Source organism: Nerophis lumbriciformis, linkage group LG28 (genome assembly GCF_033978685.3).
Source record: "Nerophis lumbriciformis linkage group LG28, RoL_Nlum_v2.1, whole genome shotgun sequence".
In the NCBI taxonomy this organism is placed as follows: Eukaryota; Metazoa; Chordata; class Actinopteri; order Syngnathiformes; family Syngnathidae; genus Nerophis; species Nerophis lumbriciformis.
Window position 1 is genome coordinate 14,159,360 of NC_084575.2, and position 13,383 is coordinate 14,172,742.

Sequence of the window (13,383 nt, forward strand, 5' to 3'; positions counted from 1 at the left end):
TTATATAATCATTGGTCGGTTGCTTCGCAATCTTCTACTGGTCGCTGTGTCGTAAAAAAAACCTCCTGTTCGCTGACATTAGCGCAGTTTGGCTGTGGCATCGTCACACTGGAAGATCAATAAACTTCTGGTTGCATACGCTCCCTTTGCCCCACTCATCCTTGCTTTCCGCGCATTTATTGCGTATTCAAATGGATGCATCTTCTCATATTTGGCGAACTCTTTGGGCCTGATCTACTGAAGGTTTGTGTGCATGAAAACATGCAAACTCGATAGGACACCGAAGGTGATCTACTAAACTTATGTGCTGAGGATTGCCTCTTTTTAAATGAGCAAAATAGCGATCGCAATGTATTTATTCATGTATATGCAAAATATATGCAGTTTATTTTAACACAATACTAGGAGGAGATGCTGGTGTAACCATTTTACACCCGCAATCTGAGTCGTAAAGCCTGAAACTGTTTGCCTCTGCTTTTTTTTGGCACGTTTAGAAGGTACGTAAAACTGGCAAAGTTACGCACAAATGGCCGTTGTGAAAAGGAGGCAGCGATCGCAATGACAGACTATGAAGAAAATCTTACAAGCACTTGCTGACTTATTTCGACTGTCGGAAAACAAAAACGGTAGACACAAATCATCTGTCCAGCAATGCAATTTTCTAGCTGCTGGATGACTTAAAGGGGAACTGCACTTTTTTTTTTTTAAATGTTGTCCATCAGTCATAGTCCTTACGAGAGACAAGAACACATTTGTCTTTTTTTTAAGGATTCTAAATATAAAAAAGAAACTCTTACAAGGTATGACTAACTTTGCAGCTAATGGAAATCACCTGTGTTGCCTTCAAAGCCCTCTAAAACAACATCAAAAGTCTCCATCAATGTTTTATATACATGCTGTAAGTATTTATATAATGTAATAACAGACACATTTGTAACAATATGGATTATTCTTTTTAAGTATTAACTTATTTTCTGGGCACATTGATTTCATTGCTCATAGCAATGTACTTCCTACGTCCGTCAACAAACGTGGGTGTTTGCTACCAATAATATTAATGGCAGACTTCGCGATAGACGACGTAGATGGCTATTTTTAGAGAAATTTAGACAAATGAGGATTCACAACCTTATCTTTTTTAATCTGAATATTCAAAGGATGAACTACCGGGAGAGCGCAAAGAAAGGGTGGGACAGCGTGGCTCAGTTGATAGAGCGGCCGTGCCAGTAACTTGAGGGTTCCTGGTTCGAACCCCAGCTTCCGTCATCCGAGTCAATGTATTTGAGCAAGACACTTCACCCTTGCTCCTGATGGGTTGCATGAGTTGGGTTGCATCAGTGTGTGTGTGTGTGTGTGTGTGTGTGTGTGTGTGTGTGTGTGTGTGTGTGTGTGTGTGTGTGTGTGTGTGTGTGTGTGTGTGTGTGTGTGTGTGTGTGTGTGTGAATGGGTGAATGTGGACATAGTGTCAAAGCGCTTTGAGTACCTTGAAGGTAGAAAAGCGCTATACAAGTATAACCCATAACAAACATTGGACTCGACGGCGGTTGAGATAGTCAGGATCGGCATGATTTAATGGGCTAAATATGAAGCTTGCCAAGCTTTGGCGACAGAAATTGAGTGCTTCTGCTGCACTTAGTGGCACACAATGTTATTATCAATGGAAAGGCTTTATGTGTCTGGCGAGAGCAGCACTGTTAAAAGAAACTGCATCGCATCGAAAGACGAACTGCTAACAAACTAACAAACCCTGCAGTGGTAGAAATTTTTATCCACCTGCCCAAAATCAACTGGGAAAAATGTCCTCAGCCAGCTTGACTAAACAGACAACTGTACATCGAGTTAGTCACTATAATATTGATCGTGATACATGCAGAACATCATGCTTGTTATTACAACAACATACAATTTCGAGGTAGTGTATCAGCCCTGCATTGTGTGTATCTGATCTTCCCATACTGCCACCGCTCCGAACCTTTGGGAACCCTTGGGAACCCTTGGGAACCCTTGTCGCCTGATTGAGAGTTAAGTGTGCTAATTTAATCATCAAATGCATAGGCAATTGTGTAATAATTACATGAAGCGATTATACATTAAAATTCATGTTTATTCGCTTTTACAAATGTCCCTCTGAGGGCAGCCATAACTGCAATGTGACTCTTAGTGAAAACAAGGTTAACACCCCTGGTCTAGCAAATGATTACATTTAACACCGCCGTCTCCCAAAGTGCACCGTTATAGATCCATTGGAGGACTGCTTCCAACAGCCCAGAAAAGGTTGCACAGTTTATAAATGTGTGCTGCATGTTCCACAACAGATAAAAACGCCACAGGTTGACACATGATGCATGGATGTGCAGTAAATAACTGTCTCCATGATGACAACTCTGAGTACATGCAAAAACCTCATTTAAATATTGCAGTCTGCACCACTTTTGCACTCGTTAAGAATTGTGCATGCAGTCTTAGTAGATCACCTGCAACATGCCCACGAATAGTACTTTAAATTTTGTTTGTTTGCGCAGGCTATTGAGCACTTGTTATTTGGGATCTTAGTAGATCAGGCCCTTTGAGTCATTGTGTTTGCTTGTTTTTTCATATGCTTTATGTAATAGAAAGGAGTAGTACGGCCACGCAGAGACATTTGAACATTTTTGGGGGGGAAAAAATTGTGGCAAAATGAACATAACGTAATCTTTCGAGAGAAAAACACATTTATTCTCAATGTTATTATTTGTGGCCTTATTACTCTAGTAATAGTGTAATCGCAGCACTCATGTCTATTAAAGTGCACGTGCATTCAGTCTCCTGCTCGTGCCAGAAGCTTTAATTCATGTTATCCAATAAACACGCTGTAATTCTCTATTACTGCCAGTATGCTGAATTATATCTCTTAGTGTGCTTGTGTGCATAGCATGATACACTCAGCTCATTTTGGATGTGAATATTTGCATGTTAAAGGGGTGTAACAATACATTAATACATTAATAATAATTATTTTAATTTGGATTTAGACAAAAAAAAATTAAGACACAATGGTGATCAACAGAATTCAGCAGATTTTTCCCTTAATCATGTCTCACATTTTGGCAGCCATTTGCTGCTTAGCAGAGTTCATGAAGCTCAATAATGACTTCACCATAGGTCAATGAAAAAATGTATATTGTGTTTGGATTATTGGTACATATTATTGTTACACCCCTCTAAAAAGTTGTTGTGTGAGTTTAAATGCAACCATGTGTGGTGAGAAAATGCCCTCACTTATTCTCTTCAGGTGGTGGTAAACGCCTTGGTGGGGGCCATTCCTTCCATTATGAACGTGCTGCTGGTGTGTCTCATCTTCTGGCTCATCTTCAGCATCATGGGTGTGAACTTGTTTGCTGGGAAGTACTACTACTGCTTCAATGACACAGCAGAGGCAAACTTCCACCCCAGGGATGTCAACAACAAAACGCAGTGTTTTGCACTCATTAATGACAACTACACTGAAGTCAGATGGAGAAATGTCAAGATCAACTTTGATAATGTGGGGGCAGGATACCTGGCACTCCTGCAAGTGGTGAGGAAGGATCACTTCATTTTTTTGTTTGTGTTCTCTTAGAAGGAAGCGTTTTCTCACATGTGTCTCTCAACTTTGCAGGCCACGTTTAAAGGCTGGATGGACATCATGTATGCAGCGATAGATTCTAGAAGGGTATGACTGCTGGTGTTACAAATGAGTCTTGTCCCCGTTAGCAAGCAGTACTTTGTGTACCATAAATGTATAATGAACATGTCTGTCCTGTGAGTCTGTTGTTGGTGAGTGCCCGTGTATGGCCTAAAAAACTTATATTTAAAAATGTTATATATTTTAGTAATAAGTTAAAACAGCGATTCGAGTGTGAAGCGATTTTTTCAGCACTTCTAACAACCGAGACAACCAGGGCTGGGAATTTATTAAATTTTTATACGATTCCGATTCCATTTTCGATTCTGCTTAACGATTCGGTTTTTTATAAATTTTCTTATTGATTCTCTTTTGGATAGATGGATAGCAAACAAGTTGATAACCATCAACATTGTTTATTTTAGAACAGTTATTCTCAAACTGTGGTACGTGTACCACTAGTGGTACGTTGTCTTCATCGAGTGGCAGTGGTGTGTCGAGGCGATGGCACATGCCACCCCTGTAATCTGACAGGCCACTCCAGGTGCCACCCCACTCAGAGGCGGAACAGTGTGAAGCAGTGTTTTTCAAACAAAATAGTGGTATGCCAAATATACAGTATGCTTAATTCAGGGGTCCCCAAAGTAGGCCCTAGAATTTACCCAAATTTACTTTTAAAACATGAATTAAAAATGTCAACAGAACTGCAAAGTCCACAAAGAATTGGTATTGACCATACATCACACAACTATTTGAAGCACAAGCTCCTTATATCGGTACTAATTGGACATCCAATTCAAACTCGTGGTCAGATTATTCAAAACCCAACACAGGACATTAAGATATGTGATACAAAAACACAATTAGCGCACTGATTTATATAGACATTGTAAAAAATTTCAAATAGTACCACACAATTAAAAAATACGCCCATTTAATCCATTTAGTAGACCTGATGGGTAATAATGCAGAACACTCTCCACACTTCAACATATGTGACGCATTTTAGCTGCTTGAGGGACATCGATAGAAAAATAATTGATTACAAAACCTTTTATGAGGCCACCAAAGTAAACAAGGTAGGAATGGTTCACATACTCTTAATATTCAATGTTGTATCAATTATACTTCATATTGTAGTGGCGGGCAATCTTTTCCGGGGTGCAGTCCGCGCACATATCTGGGTGGCGGGCATACTTTTTTGATTGAAGATGACCGATGATGAGCAGCCAAGTTCCTCTTCCTGTTGTCTTCCTTTCCCATGAATAAGTCTAACGTTTGTGCTGCTGATCAGCGCCGTGCGTGATGACGTCCCGCGTTCCCAGAAAGCATCGATAAGGGAATCGTTACCAAAACTGCCAAATGCATCCAAGGGATCGAAAACCTTGGAGCCGGTTTTTGATTCCCATCCCTAAAGAAAGAATACGAAAACTGGGGCAAACTTTTGTAAATTGTTTTGGTTGAAATACTGAATCACATGAAAATCGATTTGTTGATGTAAATATATTGAGTTTTAAAATGTTTATAAATAACAGCTTATTTCCAGTTGTCACCTGCTTCAAATTAATAGATAAACCCTGCAGCTACATTAATAGCATTTACGGTTTGCTTCCGCAACATTACAGGTGGAGGATCAGCCGCTGTATGAAGACAACTTATACATGTACATCTACTTCGTCATCTTCATCATCTTTGGCTCATTCTTCACGCTGAACCTCTTCATTGGTGTCATCATTGACAACTTCAATCAACAGAAGAAAAAGATAAGTTCTCTTATCCTGACGTCCTTAGAAAAAAAAGAGATTGTTCTTACGATTGTAACCACTTTGGTTTTGTTCCTTTACTTTGGAGGTCAGGACATATTCATGACAGAAGAACAGAAGAAATACTACAATGCCATGAAGAAGCTTGGCTCCAAGAAACCACAAAAGCCTATACCCAGGCCACAGGTAGCGTCTGTCATAGCGACCGCTGGGAAGAATGACATTGATTGAGAAAATGACTCAACGTATTGCTTCCTCTTTCTCCTCAGAACAAAATCCAGGGCATGGTGTTCGACTTTGTGACCCAGCAAGTGTTTGACATCTCCATCATGATCCTCATCTGCCTCAACATGGTCACCATGATGGTGGAGACGGACGATCAGACAAAAAAGACAGAGGACGTGCTCTACTGGGTCAACTTCATCTTCATTGTCGTCTTCACCGGCGAGTTTCTACTGAAGCTGTTTGCGCTGCGTCATTACTACTTTACCAACGGCTGGAACATCTTTGACGTCGTCGTGGTCATCCTTTCCATCGTTGGCAAGTATTCACATGACTTCTTGTACATGAACGACAAGTGTGGGGTCTTGTCCACTGCTTTGACTTCCCTGCACAAACCTTAGTTTAATTTTTCCACACATATTACAATATATATTAATAAAGTATTTAAGTATTTTTCTTTTTTGGGGTAAATTATGCATCGATTCTATTTTTCAATACAATGCATATTCCACTATTCCCTCTGACTGATATAATATTTATTTTTATTCCCCTGGCTGACAAGCTAGTAGCAGTTAATTGAGTATCTCCAATTCTTCCCCTGAGCTAGTAATAATCACCTCTATTATGGCAATTAAACTGCATTTCTTAATAGTTTAAGTATCATTAGCAAGTAGGATGAGTCTCAACAAACTAAAAGAGAAACCCAGGAGCAGGCATGCTAATAGCTAAGATAGCCGCTAAGCTAGCTTGAAACAACAGAAGAAATAAGTTCTTAGTAAACTTTAAGAAGTGTAGATTGAACCGCGGTACAGCAGAAAGTAAGCAGCTTTTAACAGGAAATTAGCAAGTCGATTAAAACGAGTCGAAGGAGTGGATAATGTAACAACTGTTGGTATGTCGGCATTGTCATCCAATTTATGGATGGATCGATCCACAAATAGGTGGTGTCAACATCTAGGGTAGTATCACTATATAATCGATACTAGAGTTGTTAAATCGATATTTTTTATTTTCGTTTTTGTTCATGTGCATACATTCAGGTAATATGTCTCTGGACACAGACAGAGTTTGAGGGCAAAAAGGATTTAAAAGAGTAACAGTAGTTTTTAATTTTGTTTAGTTATTGTGTACTATTGCCTTTGTTTTGCTCAAACAATTGTATGTATTAAAATATAATAGGAACTAGTTTAAATGTTGTGCTGATATTGTTAAACTGTTAGTAGCACTAATCATAAATACATTAAAAAAATTACCGTTAATACATAGGACCCGTGACCGAATTGGTACTTTCCAGTCTTACTCATGGATGATAAGTATCATAATTGGCAGTACAAATCCCTGATCGGAACATTTCTTCCATCTTAGGAAACTATGTTTTATTTGTCTATAGCAGGGGTCACCAACCTTTTTGAAACCAAGAGCTACTTCTTGGGTACTGATTAATGTGAAGGGCTACCAGTTTCCATCCATCCATTTTCTACCGCTTATTCCCTTTGGGGTCGCGGGGGGCGCTGGAGCCTATCTCAGCTACAATTGGGCGGAAGGTGGTGTACACCCTGGACAAGTCGCCACCTCATCGCAGGGGCTACCAGTTTGATACACACTTAAATAAATTGCCAGAAATAGCCAATTTGCTCAATTTACCTTTAACTCTGTTATTATTAATAATTAATGATATTTATCTTTGTGGAAACACTGATCATCTTAATGATTTCTCACAATAAATATATATAGAAACAGATAAATATCAATATGTAACACTTTATTTTTATATTTTCTCTCAGTGCACATTTTTCAAATTGAACATTTTCAAATGATCACTTCTAAGACAGTCTTGTGAAATCACAATATCCCATTTTAACTAGCTAGCCACTAACATTTTTTAACAAATCATGAATTACTTTGCACCATGTTTGTACAAATAATAACTCATGTAAAATACAAAAGTAAACTCTCAAATTTTTTAAATAAATCATGTCACACTTTGAACTGGACACCAAATCTGTTATCTGTTTCTTTGTCAGTTAGTGAAGACCAAGTCTTTAAAATATTTTCTTGGATTTTCAAATTCTATTTGAGTTTTGTCTCTCTTAGAATTAAAAATGTCGAGCAAAGCGAGACCAGCTTGCTAGTAAATAAATACAATTTAAAAAATAGAGGCAGCTCACTGGTAAGTGCTGCTATTTGAGCTATTTTTAGAACAGGCCAGCAGGCTACTCATCTGGTCCTTACAGGCTACCCGGTGCCCACGGGCACCGCGTTGGTGACCCATGGTCTATAGGATTCCCAAACCAAAGATGATCAGGTTCACCTACGGAAACCTTGTTACAACGTTTACTTCCTCTGGATTAGTGGTTCTCAAAGTTCCACTTCAGAAAAAACTTGGTTCTCCAAGTACCACTATGATGGCCAACATTAAAATACGGTAGCATAGTTGGCCTAAGTATTCATTCAAATGTTCATGTTTATTTAACAAGTACTTTAAATATTTTGGGCTCTGTGACATCACCGTAGTTCGAACAGTAACACTGCATTTGAATCACTTCTCTAGATTGTCAAGTAAGTTTGATCAGCTTCTCGGCGCTTTGCCAGAACTGACCCAAGCAGGGGTCCTATCCGAGGACCTCACTCTCTAATAACTATCCAATCTCTGCCATGTTAGTAGTGTTTTAGCCTTTTTAAGGTGGAAAACATCGCCAATGAGATTTGTTTAATTGTGACCATACATGAGAGCATACACAACGTTTTGCCCATAGTCGCCTGATCGTCGACAATAGCTAAAGTTTGATTTGACTATGACAGTTCTTATTTGTGGAAAGCCCACTTTTGATGAGATGAGAATGTAACAAGGGATTGTTGGAAAATCACTAAAGTGTTGCGTTTAATGACTTCATACCTGTCTTTCCATCTATAGGAATGTTCTTGGCCGACATGATCGAGAAGTACTTTGTGTCGCCTACGTTGTTCAGGGTGATCCGACTGGCTCGTATCGGACGAATCCTGCGCCTCATCAAAGGCGCAAAAGGCATCAGAACCCTGCTCTTTGCCCTGATGATGTCACTCCCAGCCTTGTTCAACATCGGCCTGCTGCTTTTCCTGGTCATGTTCATTTTCTCCATCTTCGGCATGTCCAACTTCGGCTACGTGAAACACGGGGCGGGAATCGACGACATGTACAACTTTGAGACTTTTGGCAACAGCATGATCATTTTGTTTATGATCACCACGTCAGCTGGCTGGGACGGCCTGCTGCTGCCCATCCTCAACTACCCGCCGGACTGCGACGCCTTGTTCGAGCAAGCCGGCACTCCTTCCACAGGAAACTGTGGCAATCCCTCTGTTGGCATCTTCTTCTTCGTCATGTACATCATCATTTCTTTCCTCATTGTGGTCAACATGTACATTGCCATCATCCTGGAGAACTTCAGCGTGGCTACGGAGGAGAGCGCCGACCCGCTCAGCGAGGATGACTTTGAGACTTTCTATGAGATATGGGAAAAGTTTGACCCCGCTGCCTCCCAGTTCATCACCTACGCCAAGCTTTCTGACTTTGCAGATGCACTGGAACACCCGCTCCGAGTCCCCAAGCCCAACACCATTGAACTCATCGCCATGGACATGCCTATGGTGAGCGGAGACCGCATCCACTGCCTGGACATTCTTTTTGCCTTCACCAAGCGTGTGCTGGGGGACAGCGGCGAGTTGGACATGTTGAGGCAGCAAATGGAGGAGCGTTTTGTGGCGGCCAATCCCTCCAAGGTCTCTTACGAGCCCATTACCACCACTCTGAGGCGCAAGCAGGAGGATGTGTCGGCCAGAATCATCCAACGGGCCTACCGCTTCTACCTGGCGAGGCGAGGCTTCGTTTGCAAGCGCAAGCCGGTTAATGACAGAGTGGAGAATGGCGGGAACAATCAGGAACAGGAAAAGGAGGCCACGCCCTCCACCGCCTCCCTGCCGTCGTACGACAGCGTCACCAAGCCTGACAAGGAGAAGGAGGACGACAACGAGGGCAAGGGGGGGAGGAATGAGAGAGGAAGAAACCAAAAAGACGTCAGGGAATCCAAATGTTAGAGGTCGGGGGCGGGATAAGTAATAATCACCGCTATTAACACCACAAATTATAACTTCTAGCAAAGCGCGAGGGAACTCACACCCGCACGGATGTACAGATTATTTCATTTGCAAGTCAGAAAAGATTCAGTGATTTTGTTTTCTCGGCCTTCGGTGGGAAGTTCTGTTGACGGCGTAAAGACTCCTCTCATAGTCAGCTGTGACATCATTGTATCGAGATGGTCCACAGGTGGCGGCGAGGAGCTCCACACAAGCAGAGCGACAGGAACTCATGGATTCCTATGGAAGACAGCGTTACGGGTGGGAGAACTAAGGAATGATGCTCTTAGAGGAGCCAAAGAGTTCATCTGTGTCAGTACGGAAGTGTGTTGGAGAGCTAAATGACTAACTAGGGATGAGTGAAAGACAAACGATGGAGAGCAACGGAAGCGTTTTTTTGTTTTATCAAAGCTATGAATTGTCGATGTGAGCAGCAAAAATGCAATATCAAAAGAACACTATTTAGCATTTTGCCCATGCCATCCAACGCCCATTATGTATACCCATTATTGGTTTGATTTGAAAACATGGGCTTTCACACCAATTTGTTCAGGGTCTGTTTATTACGGGGGTGAACTCAGGCCAAGGGCTTACTTACATTTACTCAGAACGATTTCCAAAACAAATACATAGGTTATTGTGCTTGTTCAATGCATAGAAATGATTTGCATGATGGCATGTTTTTGACCAGAACTCTTGCATGAACTTTTCATCGTCCACAAGACACTAACACTGCAGTGGCGCCATACGAGGGTCGGCCTTCCGAAGCGGAAATAACTTGTCTCATCACTCCACGCACTACAATTGTTGCCTCCTATAAACAGACGAATGGAACATGTTGGTATATTTGAAGAAAAAAACAACCCGCCACTGTAAGTGGATTGCAGTTGCAATCTGAATATTTATTTGCTGCTCTATAAGATGATGATGATGAAGGACGTGATGTCAGAATATCAGAAGCTTCTATTTAACGTTTCTATGCACCGATGTAATGCACCATTTGCTTTTAGCTCTGTGTGATTATTTAAACACGGTTTTACAAGTATAGCCGTTTGATTGCAGATGCTTTTCCTTTTCCATAAGAGTTGAGAGGAGTTGTGTTGCTCTATTTTAAGCGTGCGTGTGTGTATTTATTCTCCTTTTATATTTTTATAAACCTCATTTAAGCTGGTTGGATTGGTGAACAAGAAAGGCAAAGGAGTGTGTGGAGAAGCCAAAGAGATCTGCCTTGTTGTGCTTCATGGGTTTGTGACTAAGTGTCCATTTTTTTGTTGCTCTCAGAGACCCTAAAATTGTATGCAATGCTTGAAAAAAAAAGGCCCCCTTTTTCTCAGGAGATACTATACTCGATGAGCTCTACTACACAATTCAAGTGAACGTGAAAGACACTTTTATTCAACTTTCCCACCTTTCTGTTTAATGCCATAATGATGACGACTGGCAATGATCTCTTGAAGTATCTCACGGAAGTTATTTTGGGCGGGAGTGAGGTCTGGATTCAGTTCTACTAATGTCAGTCAAACAGTGATTCCCAACATTTGTACAATTCAATACCAATGTGCTCTCCACTTCCCCTCCACACCGCAAACACCAAATAACAAACTGGATGCATCTCGAGGCAGTGATGTCACTTCCTGCCTATAAATAGATAACCTGCCCGTGTGTTTTCAAGTGCCGCACACCGGTCCATTTGCTGCATGAGAGCTCCAAATTCAGTGTGCGTGTTGACCAAATAAAACCATGAATGATCGAGCAGAAAAGCTACGTACAGTATGTATTGAAAAAAAATAATGAAAAAAAAACAATAACAAAAGAAGAGTATTCCATCATGTAGGCGGATTCCTTTGGAAAGAAAAAAGCTAGAGCTAAAAATGACCTTTCTACAAACGTGTAATGTTTTACGTTGACGGCATGTGTAGTTTTTTGAAAATACTGGATTACGTCAAAAACTACAGCTATTATTCTTACAATAAAAATAAATAAGCATAAAAAGAATGGCTTCCAGTTTACGCCCCCGTCACACTTGTTAGACTAGACTTTTGTTGCCACTTTCCACCAAAAAAAAGGGAAATATGGGAAAATAATCATGAAAGCCAATACTTTCATATAGAAAGCATATTATCATATCAGTGTTTCCCATACCTTCATTAATTTGTGGCGGGCTGCCACAAATAAATTTGCCGCTATCTGTTCAGCGTTGCTAGTCAACACTTTGTAACGCACTGTTCTGCCAGAGAATAAGAAGACGAAGCAGGACGGATCAGTGCTACCAATTTAAAGTTAAAGTACCACTGATAGTCACACACACACTAGGTGTGGTGAAATTACCCTCTGCATTTGACCCATCCCCTTGTTCCACCCCCTGGGAGGTGAGGGGAGCAGCGAGCAGCAGCGGTGGCCGCGCTCGGGAATCATTCGGGTGATATAACCCCCAATTCCAACCCTTGATGCTGAGTGCCAAGCAGGGAGGTAATGGGTAGCGAGTAATCAGACCGTTATAAATAATGTGACACGCATGTATCGCTCTTCTCAACAAGGAACCCTACCCCATCTAAAAGCATACACAGGTTTTGTTTTTTAAATTCTGTAAAAAAAATAAATTAAAAAAAAAGCAAAGTTCACGTGTAGTTTTAAACAAATTTGTTTTGATTTCCATGTGTTTTCTTACGCATTCTTCGACAACTGTGTCATTATGTCATCCGCCCCTCGGCCCTCCACACAGTCCTGTGGGAAACACTGTATATATAAAAAATATTTATATATGTGTATATATATATATATATATATATATATATATATATATATAATTACCACATAAATACAAATATATGATTAGAACAATGTCAGTAATACAACTGTCCTGTCCACTTTCACCACGATTGATCATGCAGCTTTCTTTGAGTGTATGCATCATCAATAACCACAGCCGACCTGGCACCCAGAGGTGCACCCGATGGTGCCAGCGTATAATGCATGGGAGCCTGCCTTGGTGAGAGGATTGCACTAACCAGCATACCCTTTTGTACACCCCCTGTTTATTTGTGAACTCACGCACACACACACACACACACACACACACTGCAAAGCTGGTTTCAAGTATGCCCCTCACTTGTCTTGTCAGTGTTTCCTCGTCAACTTTTCGCCCCCCTCCACTATGATCTGTGTAAAAGACATTTAAGGCTCGTCAACTTTCCGCCCCCTCCACTATGATCTGTGTAAAAGACGTTTAAGGGTTTTCGTCGTCTAAGCTGTCTCTGTGTTTGTTTCCGGTGCAATATCTCCAAACGGCACGTGCCTTTTTTAGCTTCCTATTTAGTCTCTCAGTACAGTCAGCGAGGCGGCGGGGGGAATCCAAAACAGAGCACGATAGTAGCAATGTATTGAGTCCAAATGAACTTGTATACTGGAAACTCACCACTTAGATTAGATTGTCTGGACTAACATTGTAATACAAGTGCTCCCTCTTTCTCTCTCTCGGGCTTGCAAACAGAACAGCTTCTGTTTTTGCAGTCGTTTCGAAATGTTGGTTTACCTTTCAGTTCACGAGGCCATTGTTTTTGTTTTTTGTTGTAGCATGACTGAGATATGTTTGTTTACTTTGCTGGATGGCTGGCCTGGGGGTGTCGGGGGGGGGGTTAGGGC

General features: G+C 41.1%; 1 protein-coding gene across 3 annotated transcripts in view; it reads left to right on the plus strand.

Annotated features, from left to right (window-relative positions):
• LOC133570876 (sodium channel protein type 8 subunit alpha-like) overlaps positions 1 to 12,548 on the plus strand; it is a 118,605-nt gene extending 106,057 nt beyond the window's left edge. For all 3 annotated transcript variants that reach the window (XM_061923640.1, XM_061923641.1, XM_061923639.1), the window contains 6 exons: positions 3,272 to 3,556; positions 3,638 to 3,691; positions 5,269 to 5,406; positions 5,488 to 5,592; positions 5,676 to 5,946; positions 8,543 to 12,548. In XM_061923640.1, the coding sequence (XP_061779624.1) occupies positions 3,272 to 3,556; positions 3,638 to 3,691; positions 5,269 to 5,406; positions 5,488 to 5,592; positions 5,676 to 5,946; positions 8,543 to 9,702 (2,013 nt within the window). In that variant the 3' untranslated portion in view covers positions 9,703 to 12,548. The remainder of the gene's footprint in view (positions 1 to 3,271; positions 3,557 to 3,637; positions 3,692 to 5,268; positions 5,407 to 5,487; positions 5,593 to 5,675; positions 5,947 to 8,542) is intronic.
• The last annotated feature ends 835 nt before the right edge of the window (positions 12,549 to 13,383 follow it).